This window comes from Panthera uncia, chromosome A2 (assembly GCF_023721935.1).
Source record: "Panthera uncia isolate 11264 chromosome A2, Puncia_PCG_1.0, whole genome shotgun sequence".
Lineage (NCBI taxonomy): Eukaryota > Metazoa > Chordata > Mammalia > Carnivora > Felidae > Panthera > Panthera uncia.
Window position 1 is genome coordinate 145513715 of NC_064816.1, and position 13203 is coordinate 145526917.

The 13203-nt window shown below is 40.3% G+C and overlaps 1 protein-coding gene across 2 annotated transcripts in view; it reads left to right on the forward strand.

Annotated features, from left to right (window-relative positions):
- The first annotated feature begins 1531 nt into the window (after positions 1-1531).
- NUP205 (nucleoporin 205) overlaps positions 1532-13203 on the forward strand; it is an 86117-nt gene continuing 74445 nt past the window's right edge. For both annotated transcript variants that reach the window (XR_007460096.1, XM_049641898.1), the window contains exons 1-3: positions 1532-1615; positions 9361-9503; positions 10722-10893. Coding sequence is in view for 1 of the 2 variants with exons in the window: in XM_049641898.1 (XP_049497855.1) it covers positions 1588-1615; positions 9361-9503; positions 10722-10893 (343 nt within the window). In the remaining variant the exon portion in view is untranslated. The remainder of the gene's footprint in view (positions 1616-9360; positions 9504-10721; positions 10894-13203) is intronic.

Consider the following 13203-nt stretch of genomic DNA (forward strand, 5'->3'; position numbering starts at 1 on the left):
ATAAAAGTGCCCATGGAATTAGTTGACCATCAGTGACCACACTGAGAGCAGTTGTAGGAGAGCTATGATGGCAATATCCCAATATCCCAATTGCTATGGATTGAGGAACCTGTGAAAGAATCCTTGTAAGTGTGATGGTGGGTGGGAGGAGTTGCGGGAAGTTGAAGTGTTTCTTCATCGAAAGCAAAGTGATCTACTTAGAGGGAAGTGTGTGGGCATGCAGGGAGGAGGGGGGTTTGTAATAGTTGTGCTGAGAGAGAAAAATCTTTAAATGCCACTTTGCCAAGTTTCTGCTCAATATTTTTCTCACTTTCACGCTAAACTTCGGGAAATATCGCTTTGCCTTTTCATTCTCTCTTCCCCTTCACTCCTTAAAACCACTTTGATGGTAGTCTGGCATCTGTGTCTATATATAAACAATGACTTTCAAACAACTCATCAGTGACTTTTGTGTTCCACCTAATGTACACTGTGTCACTGAATACTATTTGTTCAAAAGAATGAATATGTCTGCTTTGATTGTGTCTACGTTATGTAATTCTGATTTCCAACAGTGAAATAGAAATATAAACTCTTATTTCCTCCCAGCCTCAGTGGAATGCTAGAGGAGTTGACAAACTGAAATTGTAAGGCATGTGGAACATCTCTGAGAGAAGCAGCTATAATTACACCATTTACCTAGCGGGATTGTTTAGGGGATTAAATGAGATGACATAATAATTATTACCTTGTCCAATAATGTCAAATTTGTAATAAACATCTGGCATATGATAGTAAATGGTAATGACTATATTTTAATTTGAAAATTAGCAAACTAAAATTTAATAATTGAAAAAAGATCCAGATATTTGGGGGTGCTGAGGTAGAAAAATATTTGGTATTTATGAGATGATCTGTCTGGAAATTTCTTCAAAAATATATCTTGTGTTAGGGGTGGAGTACAGGAATTGGCCACGTGATTGAAGCCGGGCTTTCGTTATTCTACTTTTGTATACGTTTGAAAATGTCATAATGAAAAGTTATCATTGTTTCACTTTGATTTGTTTCAGTCTATGCAACTACGTTGACGCAGTCTGCTTGACATATTGAAATGTAATGAAAACCTAGTTTGTAACTGATCAAATAAATGGCTTTTTTAGATTTAGATACCTTGCACCCCACTACACTCCTCAAAGTAAGAGAGAGATGCAAGGAATATTTCATTTGACATAGAGATAACGACTTGAGTTTACGGCTTTTTTAATATCATAAAGAGCCGTAATTTCAATAATTAGCCTTATGATGCGCTTAAACTTCATTTATCATTAAAAAGAAACTACAAGTCCCAGAATGCACTGCACGACCAACGTCATATCGAGGACTTCGCGTCTCGGAACGGGTTGCCCTCGCCTAACTTGAATGAGAATATCGCGGCGAAAATTGACATATGTGACCTAGGGCAGATTTTTAAGTCTTCGTCCGCCGGAGTGTGTCGAGCGTGACATTCCGAGACAGCGTGGTACCTCTCTGTTCAGGCATAGCTTTGGGCAGCCTCACCCTTTTCTGGGGCTTCCGTGCGGCAGGAGGGCTCCGTTAGTGGCCTCCAAGATGGCGACGCTGTTGGCGGTAAATTCGGGTAAGGGCAACCGGGGCAGAAGGGAAACTGTGGAGCAGGGCAACGTCCGGTTCTTCAGGGAGAGATCCGGACTGTGAGGTTCCTCGCAGTCCAGGCCTCCACTTTGGGATGGTGTCTGCTCTTCCCTCGCTCTGGGCCTAGAGTCCCACCCCTCTCCAGTTTGAATGGCGCGCGTCGGCGCTGCGGCTCCAGTCCTCGAGTTGGGGTTTTAGGGTGGAGGCAAGGAGGCTTGGTCCACTGGAACCCGGCGTTCAGTCTCTTGCAGCCCGGGGCTGAGCCTTGTTCCTTCAACTCCCCACTCCATTTTGTGTCGGTGGCCCGGATTTCGCCAAGATACGCAAGTCTCCGGCAGTGAGGCCGGAGGACCCGAGATAATGATCAGTCAGGAGCGCAGGCTGAAAGCTAGCACCTCAGCAGGCAGCGCAGCCCCTCAGGGATGTTGAGCGGTCCTGTTGGAAGGGAGGATCTTGGATTATGAAGTCTGCAATCTGGAAGGTGGCTGGGGCGGGGGTGCCACGGACTCAGCAGATGACTCCCAGCTCTGCGCATGTGGCGCGCGCCCCCGTATACCCCTCTGCCTTTAGAGCAGATCTTCTGGGCGGGATAGAATCCAGAAGGTAGTAAAAGGAGCTCCGGAAGATTTGGGGTGGGTTCTCTTTTGGTGATTCTCAACTTTGGGCGGTACCGCCTCCAGAGTCTTTTGAAAGAGTTGGGTGCATTTTGATTGTCACAATTCCTGGCGCCTAATGGGCGGGGCAAGGATGCCCAAAATCCTGCCCAGGGTAGAGAGGTTCTGAAAACGGAGAATTTCCTGCCCAGAATGAGGTGCAGTTAGCTTCTTCGGTTTAATTAAGAGCGTTTCTGTGTGGTAAGTGCTAGTAGAGAATCTCACTCGAGTGAGATTTACTGGGCCCTTTTTCTTTTCCTGTCTTGCAGTCTTTTTTTTTTTTTTTGGTGTATGTGTGGGGGTGCTCGTTCTACTTTCCACAGGACTGATATCCTTGTAAAGTTGTCTAAATTTGAGTTTTTCAAATCAAACCATTTCAGAAACACGGTCATAAATTATTTTATAATGATGAAGGATTGTCCCAGTCACTGTACTATGTATCCTATTTGCATTGTCTCATTTAATCCGTTTTGTACACCTGTGGGGTAGCTGCTATTAAATACAGATTGGGAAATAAAGGCTTAGGGTGTTTAATTTCCCCAAGGTTGTACAACAAATGATGGTAAGCCAGTCTTAGGTACTTAAACTACAAGTGCAACCTAATTCATTTTATTACATCAAGTTTATATGTATATGGATGCTGGTAATGAAGTTCTGTTCTTAATATTGCTGTCCCAGTCTCCTACCCAGATGTAATCATAAAAGCAGGGCTTGCATGTTGTATGTGTGGTTATATCCCTTCTTTAGTACATGTCCCAAGTTACTATCAGTAAACATAAATCATTGAAGAAAGGAAGAAAAGGAGTTACCCACTAATGCAAAGAGTATACATTGTATAATAAGGACTTGTGACAGAAGTGGGTAATTGACACCATAGAAAAGAAACATTTTTCACAGCCACCAGTCAGAATAAATTATATATACATATATATGTATGTATATGCATATATGTGTATATAAGCAGCCATAGATGTATGAGTGGGATAAACAAAATGTAGTATATACCTGGAATGGGATATGATTTGCCCTTAAAAAGGAAATCCTGTCACATGCTACAACATGGATAAACCCTTGAGGACGTTCTGTTAAGTGAAGTAAGCCAGTCACAAAAATAAATACTGTATGATTCCATCTGTATTTGGTATCTAAAGTAGTCAAATCTCACAGAAACAAAGAATGTTAGTTACCTGAGGGAAAGGGGAAATGGAGAGTTGTTAAACCGGTAGAGTTTCAGTTGTGCAAGATAAAAAAGATCTGTACATCTGTTGTATAACAGTGTGAATGCCCTTAACAGTTCTGAGCTGTACACTTAAAGATGTTTCAGATTGCAGATTGTGCGTTAGGTGTTTTTTACCCCACATGCGTGCACGTGTGCTCACACACACACACACACACGCACAGACGTAGACAGGGAAAAATAGAGGTTGTAGAGTCTAAGACCTGTGCTTGAGTTGCAGCTGCATGATTTGCTGGTATTGTGACCTGCATCCTCCCAGCTGAGTGGTCGTACAGGCTTATCGTAAGCAACCAGGCCTTCTGTGGCAGTCTGGTCACCCCCGTCCTGTTCAGAGCAGTGACTAGTTCGGACCTTTTCCATCCTCTTGAAATCTGTAACTTCCGTCTGACCCGTCAGCCTCCTAGTCACAAACAAAATAGAAGCCAATAGGCATGAGCTCTCTGTTCACCCCCAAGCCTAGAAACCTAGATATATCTGTACCCTTTTTAGCTATTTCCCTGTATCTAAGTTAAATCCCACCTTTTATGCCCTTCTCCCTATTACCCTTCTCTTTCCATTTACCTTCCCTTTTGATCTTTTTTCTTTACCCCCTCTGGCCACTGGCAGTCACTGGCTAGCCCCTTTTGATCTTGATCTCATGCCTCCTTCCATTTACCGTCCTCTTACTCTTTTTCACAGTTAGACCTTACAAGATATTTGTCACTATTCACTGGTACCATTTCCATACCCCTTCTTCCTCTACTCACTCCAGTCTCTTCCCGTCCTCCTAAACAGCTCTCAGTAAGGTTAACTTGCTTTTCTGTTTCACTAAGCACTAAGCAGACCTTTAAAGTCTTTATCTTGTTTGATCTTTTAGGGTGTAGACCAACATCCTTAACATGGGCTAGGGACCTCTGCTTGCTGTGCTGGTTGCCTCCCTTACCTACCCTTGTTTTCTGAACTCTAGCGCTTGGCTTGTTCGCTTCTTTGGGAGTGCAGTGTACCCTTTTACCATGGGAACGCACGCTGTCCTCTCTTCTGGAATGCATGTCTTTACCTCCTACCCTTCAGTTAACTCCATTCTTCATCTTCAGATTTTGTCCTAATCATCACTTACTGAAGGAATCCTTCCCTTCCCTGACCTCCTTGACCAGGTCAGGTTCCTCAATTTCTGTGATCTCTTGCCCTGGGTACCTCTCCTTCATCGCACTTGGCCGCGTTCGACATTACCCTTATGTCTGGCTACATGATTACTGTGTTTGGTGCCTACACTGTAAGCTCACCAGTACCTGGTACATGATAAATGAGTGAATAAATGTGATTTGCTGATGTAAATGATTTCCTTACTACATAAGTAGTAATTTGGAAGAATTTATAGCCTCTTTTCATTTGTAATCACAGAAAGATATTTATGAAAATTAGCCAACGAAAGACAAACCAGTGAAAACTCTTTGTTGCACTTACCTTCTGTGGTGGATTGATGTTAATGACCGACTAAGGATGCCAGTAGACATGAGGTTTTTGGTAGATTTTTGACCAGTTAATGGATTCCTCCTTGTCTCCTAAAAGGGGGGCAGTTTTTCTCTAGAACTCAGTCAGCTTATAATGGCTAAGTGTGCTTAATACAAAGAAATTTATTGGTTCTTCAGAGGTTCTGTTGTATATTAAGTGTTGACTTTTAGAAAAGAGAATGTACTTTTGTCAGCTCTTTGTTAGAATTTTTATTTATTTATTTATTATTTTGTTAATGTTTATTTTGGGGTGGGGGAGGGGCAGAGAGCAAGGGAGACACAGAATCCAAAGCAGGCTCCAGGTTCTGAGCTGTCAGCAGCCAGCCTGACGCAGGGCCGGAACCCACAACCATGAGAACGTGACCTGAGCTGAAGCCTGATGCTTAACTGACTGAGCCACCCAGGGGCCCCGATTTTTTTTCAATGAATTAATTTATTTTGAGAGAGAGGGAGGGAGTGGCAGAGAGCGTGAGAGAGAGAGTCCCAAGTAGGCTCTGTGCTGTCAGTGTGGAGCCCAACGTGGGGCCCAAACTCACAAACCATGAGATCATGAAATGAACTGAAATCAAGAGTTGGATGTTCAACCCACTGAGCCACCCAGGCACCCCTGTCAGAATTTTTAAATACCTGTGGTTAAGCAGATTTCAAGTTGGCCTAGAGTCATTTTTGATGCCTTTTTTTTTTTTTTTTTTTTTACAGATTTTACTTTTAAATATTTCTATACCTAACAGGTGACTCAGACTCACTACCCTGAAATCAAGAGTCACATACTCAACTGACTGAGCCAAGCAGGCACCCCTTGATACCTTTCTTTTGTACCCCGTGCCCATCAGTTACCAGTTCTGGCTCTTCTAAGAGGCCTTTTCTTTTGGTTTGACTGCCCTCATCCTACTTTAGGTTGCGTCACCTTATTAGCGGCTTACCCACCACTCATCCTTGGTTCCTAACACTCGGTGTTCTACTTAATCCAGCAACCACACCAGTGCCCCGTACTATGAGTTTTGTGTTGTCACGTACTACTTGAAACTTTTTCTACTTACTAATAGGAAAAATTCCATCTTGGCCTGGAATCTGAGGCTCAAACCTACTCTATCCTTTGCAGGTATCGAGAGCTAAGAAAATGATCTCTAGGGGAGTCAGCTAGCCATCAGCCAACTAGTACCTCACTGTGGTCTACAGGATTTAGGGGTTGGGTTCTCGTTTTGGCAGGCCCGAGCTCTTATTTGTTAGTGTATCCAGAGTTGATTGGATCCTAGTCATTGATTTTCTCTAATCAGACTCAAAAAAAGACAGATATGTAAACTAGTATTTCAATCTATTGATCTTTTTTTTTTTTAATTTTTTTTTTTAACATTTATTTATTTTTGAGACAGAGAGAGACAGAGCATGAACGGGGGAGGGGCAGAGAGAGAGGGAGACACAGAATCGGAAGCAGGCTCCGAGCCATCAGCCCAGAGCCCGACGCGGGGCTCAAACCCACGGACCGCGAGATCGTGACCTGAGCCGAAGTCGGATGCTTAACCAACTGAGCCACCCAGGCGCTCCTCAATCTATTGATCTTTAATGAGAAGTGTATCTGCATGGGTACTCATGTTGGTTGGTCAGCACAGCTTTTACTCTAGAAATTTACATAATAAATGATATTTTTTAATCAGAAGATTGTCAAGAATAGAAGCAAAGCAGGGAGTGGACTGATTACTCTTAATGTGAGGTCTAGACCTGCTGATTCCCATCTCCCACATCCCCACACCAAAGACCTATGGCTTCCTGCCCTCCCCTTCAGATTAGGTTAGCCTAGGTTCTCCCTTTTATATGTTCTCCTGGCAGTTCTCCATCATCTTTTATTATATTGATCATTGTATTTTGAATTCTGTGCTTAATGTCTTCCTCTGTGTCAATCTCTGAGTTCCATGAGGACTGGCATACTGTCTATCTTGCTTGGTCTGTAGTCCCTGGCACATAGGAAGTCCTCAGTAAATACTTGTTGAGTGAATGAATGATGTGGTTTGACCATTTTAGTCTATTCTTCACCATGCACATTTTCCCCCTTAAAAGAATTTTCCCAATGCATTGTCTTTTTATGACAATATTGCTTATCCTACAGTGAACATTTAACACATTTAATTAGGTTGCATTATCATGCCATCTTACTTCCCTGGTAGGTTTGTTTGGATTTGTGCTTTCTCAGAGAGAAGTTAAACATGTTTACAGTTCAGGCTATAGATTAGTTCCACGTTTCTGGAGTGACTGATTGGTTTTGACTAGTTTCCTTTTCAGAGTCTTTATAAACACATATGGGCACCATATCTGATTGTTTACAAACAGAAACTTGGGTCTTCAGGGAGTGTTATTCAAACAGTGGGTCTAAAATATATTTCATGAATTTCATAAATTTATTTCATGAATAAAATAACATGATATAAAATATCAGAGTGCACGGATTGAATGAATATTAGTATTTTATATACAACTTTTCAGTTTTATGTAGTTACTGGGTTGAGATATGGAATATTTCTTACCGTGGGTTCTAGTCACAAAAGTTTGAAAGCCGTTACTCTTTAATTCCACTATGGCTCTTTGAATTCTCTTTTACACTTTTGCACCTGCCTTTGAGCCTTAGCTCCTGCTTTCTCTTGGCTGTGCTTTGTTACCCAGATTTTCCCCAAATTGCTGCACAAGTGCAGCCATCCCTTAGAAATTCTTGACCATCATTTTGATCTTTTGAAATTCTTATTTTTTTGTGTCAGCAATGATATTCCCTTTTTTGTACTATTGTTATTGAGATTTTTCACTTATGTATGCTCTGTCTCCAGAATTTGATTTTGAGGTTTTTTTAAAAAAATGTTTTGTTAACTTTATTCATTTTTGAGAGACAGAGAGAGACAGAGCATGAGTGGGGAAGGGGCAGAGAGAGAGGGAGACACAGAATCTGAAACAGGCTCCAGGCTCTGAGCTGTCAGCACAGAGCCCGACGCGAGGCTCAAACTCAAGAACTGCGAGATCATGACCTGAGCCGAAGTCGGATGCTCAACCAACTGAGCCACCCAGGCGCCCCTGATTTTGAGTTTTTAAAGATCAGATTGTTTCTCCTGTCCCCTATAATATTTTATTGTTTATTTATGGGCTGAAACATTTTTAGATAAGACATTTTTAGATAAGTGAATTTGGCTGAGTTTAGATGAATTTGCCTAGGTATGTCTAGATATGATCTTAATTTCACTTACCAGATGTGTCAGAAATACCTATATTTATTTCAGACATTTTCATTTTCCACGTGTTAGGTATGGAAGTAATATAGTTTAGTAGTTAAGGCACATTCTGATGACAAACTGCCAGGGTTCATAATCCATGTATCCAGTGTGTCCCTGGGTGAGTTTCTTGCCCCCTCTGCCTCAATTTCCACATCTATAAAATGGAAGAAGACAGAGTGCTGACCTCATAGTGTTCTGAAATAAAATAATCCGCGGAAAGAGCTCAGAACCACGCTCAGTAGCACATGGCAAAAACTCAGTATTACTTATATAAATTTACAAAAGTGTTCCATATTTATGTTTTTAAAAAAACATTTTAAATTTAAAAAAAAAATTAAAAAAAATTTTTTTTAATGTTTATTTTATTTTTCAGAGAGAAAGAGAGACAGACAGAGTGTGAGCAGAGGAGGGTCAGAGAGAGAGTGAGACACATAATCTAAAGCAGGCCCCAGGCTCTGAGCTGTCAGCACAGAGCCTGACGTGGGGCTCGAACTCACAAACTGTGAGATCATGACCTGAGTTGAAGTCGGACACTTAACTGACCGAGCCACTCAGGCGCCCCTCTGTGTTGTTTTTTAATAGCTAGTGTGCTAGCCAAAATAAACTGCCTTTTTTTTTTTTTTTTTTTTTTTGAGCTGCTAAGTTTTACAAAATCTGATCTTTAGTCCCTACTCCTGCTTTTATTTGGATGATAGGGATTTGTATTTATTGAATGCCTATGATATGCCAGTCACTGTAATGTGTGTTTTACCTAGTTTATCTCATTTAATCCCTTTGCCCCTATGATGTAGATATCATCTAGTGAGGTTATTTCTTTGCTCCGTGTCATACAGCTAATAAAGTGGGAAAACCATAGCAGATATTCCACTTTCAAGTTGGGATTTACTTTATGTTACATTAAGCTAGACAAAATGATGCTTATATTGTTTTTGAGAAATCTGATACGTGTGCTTGTATATTAATGTTTGGTTTATATGTCTAACTCTGCATATTTAAAAGTAGCCGTGATGAGTGTGACTGAAATATGTAGACAGCAACCTTATGTTATTTTCCACATGTGTGTCGTATTTGATGCTGGTTTTATCGATTTTTTCTTGAAGCTGCTAGTCTGTGGGGTCCGTACAAAGACATTTGGCAAACAGTGGGAAATGCTCTTTGGAGAAGACAACCTGAAGCTGTCCACCTTCTTGACATGATCTTGAAGAAACACAAACCTGACTTCATCTCACTGTTCAGAAACCCAGTAGGAAATTTTCTTTTTTGCTTCTTCGATATGCTTTTGTACTTGTCCTAGTCCACTGATTCAAGTTTTCTCTAAAACTGTAATTTTTCCTAGGAGCAGTTATTATCTTCTTTTTGTTCTCCATAGAAGTTAATATGTATTTATCTCTAGCCAGGAGATATCTTAGTAATATTTGAATGCAATTTATAAAGTGTAGTATATTCCAGAATTGTGAGTGTCCTTGGAATTTCTGACGTATAGTTAATATATCTAAGCTCAGTAAGATTGATTATTTTGTTTATTTCCAGGTACACTTTCAACATTTTAACTCTTCATAATGTTATGTAAGTTGTGTTAGCTGAACTAATGAATTCCTGTGTGTTTACTCACTGCATCTTGAAATCCCTTTCAACCAGGGAGAGAATACTTCAGTGTAGGGAATTCTTATTTGGAAATTCCTTTCCTTGCTGTTTGATAATTTTCTTTTGTAGACTAACAAGAACCGTTTGTCTTACCAGAAATGACCTTTTGCTTTTTAGCTTTTTTTTTTTTTTTCTCTCTTTAGTAGAAAGAGCCCTACCCTGAGAGCCAGTTGAGCTGAGTTCCAGTCTTGGCTCTACCACTAGAGTTGTAGGACAGGGAGGTCACCTGACTTACCTGGGCATCAGCTTTTCCATCTGTTAATAGAGGAGTTGGATTTAAATGTCCTATGTGGCCTTCTTCCAGATATAAATTTCTAAGACTGTGATCCATCAAATAATTCTATACTATATGTTATTTGTTAACTATCTGAACCAAGTAAGAATTTTTTTGGGAATAAGACTACATTTTACATAATACACTAATAAACTATCACTAGCCCTACTGATTGATTCAACAATTCCTGTATATATTTGTTATTTCCCTCTTGAAGACCTTATGTTTTTATTTATTAAATGTATAACTGGAAAAGTTTCTTACAGACTTGAAAAATAGTATACTGTTTGTGCTTTCTCAAAATTTTGTATTTCAGAGGTTAGCAGGGGCAATTATTGAGAAGGTAGTAATAGCGTAAAGTGCTGGAACAAATAGGAAGTGTTACCTCATAAAGGTCTAATTGTAGATCGTCTGATAAACAGTACTTCTTTTGTCACATGACCAATCTACCTTATCATGAATTAACTTCTCTAGGTAATAATTAAGACCTTGTCTCCAGGATACTATTTCATCACCTGATTTTATTTATTTTTGCCATTGTAGCCAAAAAATGTCCAGCAACACGAAAAGGTTCAGAAAGCCAGTACAGAGGGAGTCGCCATCCAGGGTCAACAGGGGACCCGACTTCTTCCTGAACAGCTCATTAAAGAAGCCTTTATCCTTAGTGACCTTTTTGATATTGGAGAATTGGCAGCTGTTGAGCTTCTCCTCGCCGGTAGGTTGACATTTAATTGACCCTATGGTAAGGGAGGACAGAACTATAAAGTCATTTGTTCAGGATTTATAGTGTTGTATCATTTAGGTTCCAGAGTAGTTTCTAAGGATGCAGTTTATTCGAAAAGCCATATTCAAAACATCTCCTTTTGTTTATCTTTGACTAATGGGAAGGCTTTAGTGACTGAAGTTGTGAAAGGTAATTTAACTGTTGTAAGATAGGCTTTTACATGGTAATTTACTAGCAAAGAATCATTGGCTCATCTCACAAATTTTATAGCACAAAGAATTTATTGTCATAGAATGAGTAAGAAAGAAAGGTCACTGCTTTTTTGGAGTTTCTTTTTGAGGTGGGGGGGGTTCAGATAAGTGAATGGGTTAAAAATAAGAATTTTAATAATACTACTAGGAAGAAAATAAAACAAGGCAATGGGCTATAGAGAGATGGGGGACTGCTAGAGGGCAACTCTAAATAGGGTATTTAGAGAAGGCTTCTCTGGGACATATGACCTGAGACCTCCATGATGATAGGGTACTAGAGTTGTTGGTGACCCAGACAGACCAAGCAGCAAGTGCTTGAGGTGAGGCCAAAGGCACACGTAGAATAAAAAGACCATGGATAGAAGGATGCAGGAGCCTCACAAAGACGGGGAGGGTGAGGGAGGGTAAGGAGAGAGCAGGAATTAGATCACATTCAGTCTTGCAGGCAAGGAAAATTATTTGGATTTTATTCTAATTGATTGCGATGGAAAGTTGCTGACAGGGGCTTTAAGCAGAAGAGTTACATAATCCAGAAAAAATTTGAAATTATTTCTCTGGCTGCTATATAGAGAAAAAGTTGAAATTTCCATAAAGTAAGCAATTCATTTTCATTATAGCAGAGGAGCCTTGTGAAGAAGCCTCGTGGGCATTTTTAAAATTTTTTTATTTTTCAAAATTTACATCTAAATCAGTTAGCATATAGTGCAACAGTGATTTCAGGAGTAGATTCCTTAGTGCCCCTTACCCATTTAGCCCATCCCTTCTCCCACAACCCCTCCTGTAATCCTCAGTTTGTTCTCCATATTTATGAGTCTCTTCTGTTTTGTCCCCCTCCCTGTTTTTATATTATTTTTGTTTCCCTTCCCTTGTGTTCATCTGTTTTGTCTCTTAAAGTCCTTATATGAGTGAAGTCATATGATGTTTGTCTTTCTCTGACTAATTTCACTTAGCATAATACCCCCCAGTTCCATGCACGTAGTTGCAAATGGCAAGATTTCATTCTTTTTGATTGCCGAGTAATACTCCATTGTATATATACATATATCTATATACCACATCTTCTTTATCCATTCATCCATCGATGGACATTTGGGCTCTTTCCATACTTTGGCTATTGTTGACAGTGCTGCTATAAACATGGGGGTGCATGTGTCCCTTCGAAACAGCACACCTGTATCCCGTGGATAAATGCCTAGTAGTGCAATTGCTGGGTCGTAGGGTAGTTCTATTTTTAGTTTTTTGAGGAACCTCCATACTGTTTTCCAGAGTGGCTGCACCAGCTTGCATTCTCATGGGCATTTTAATTGAAAAAGTTTCATATGTTTAAAGATGTCATGTGGCTTCCAAAATCCTTTTTGACCTAAGGCTGCATTAAAAGTAGTACGGTATTGAGAATGAGGAAGGTAGTTTTTCCATTCTGTGATGGAAATGTTAACTGGATATGCTTGACTTTTAGTTTAACTCAGAACTTTGATTTAACATTTATTTTATTTTTACCATGGGCCAGGCACTGTGTTAAGGCTTCAGGAAGAGAAGCATGAATAAAACAACTAGTGTGAATGAGCTCATAGTCTAGTAACTGGGAAAGACATGGGGACAAATAATTATGACACAATTAGGTGCATTAATGCCGGTTTATGCAAGATTTAGTGATGGTCCAGAGGCAAAGAGATTAAATTGAATTGACCTCAGGGTGTACAGAGAAGTCTTCATAAAGATCATGCGGCCTAAGGTAGGTGTTGAAATATGAGTAGGCACATGTTGAGTAGAATAGGTGTGCATTCAGGAGGACGAAGGGCATCCAGGCACAAGAAATGGCCTGCACAGAAGTGTGAAGCAGTGAAATGAATTTGGGGACGAGAGACAGTGGACTGATTGTGCTACGGGGAAAAGACAATCTTAGGAAATGAAACTGAAACCAAAAAAGACAAAGTGGAAATTACTCAAAAGAGAGCAGTTAAAACGGTGAGGGAACTGGAAACAGGAAAAGTTAATTTTCAGAGAAAACTTGAGGGGAAGAAACGTCCAAATATTGGAACGATTTCATGTG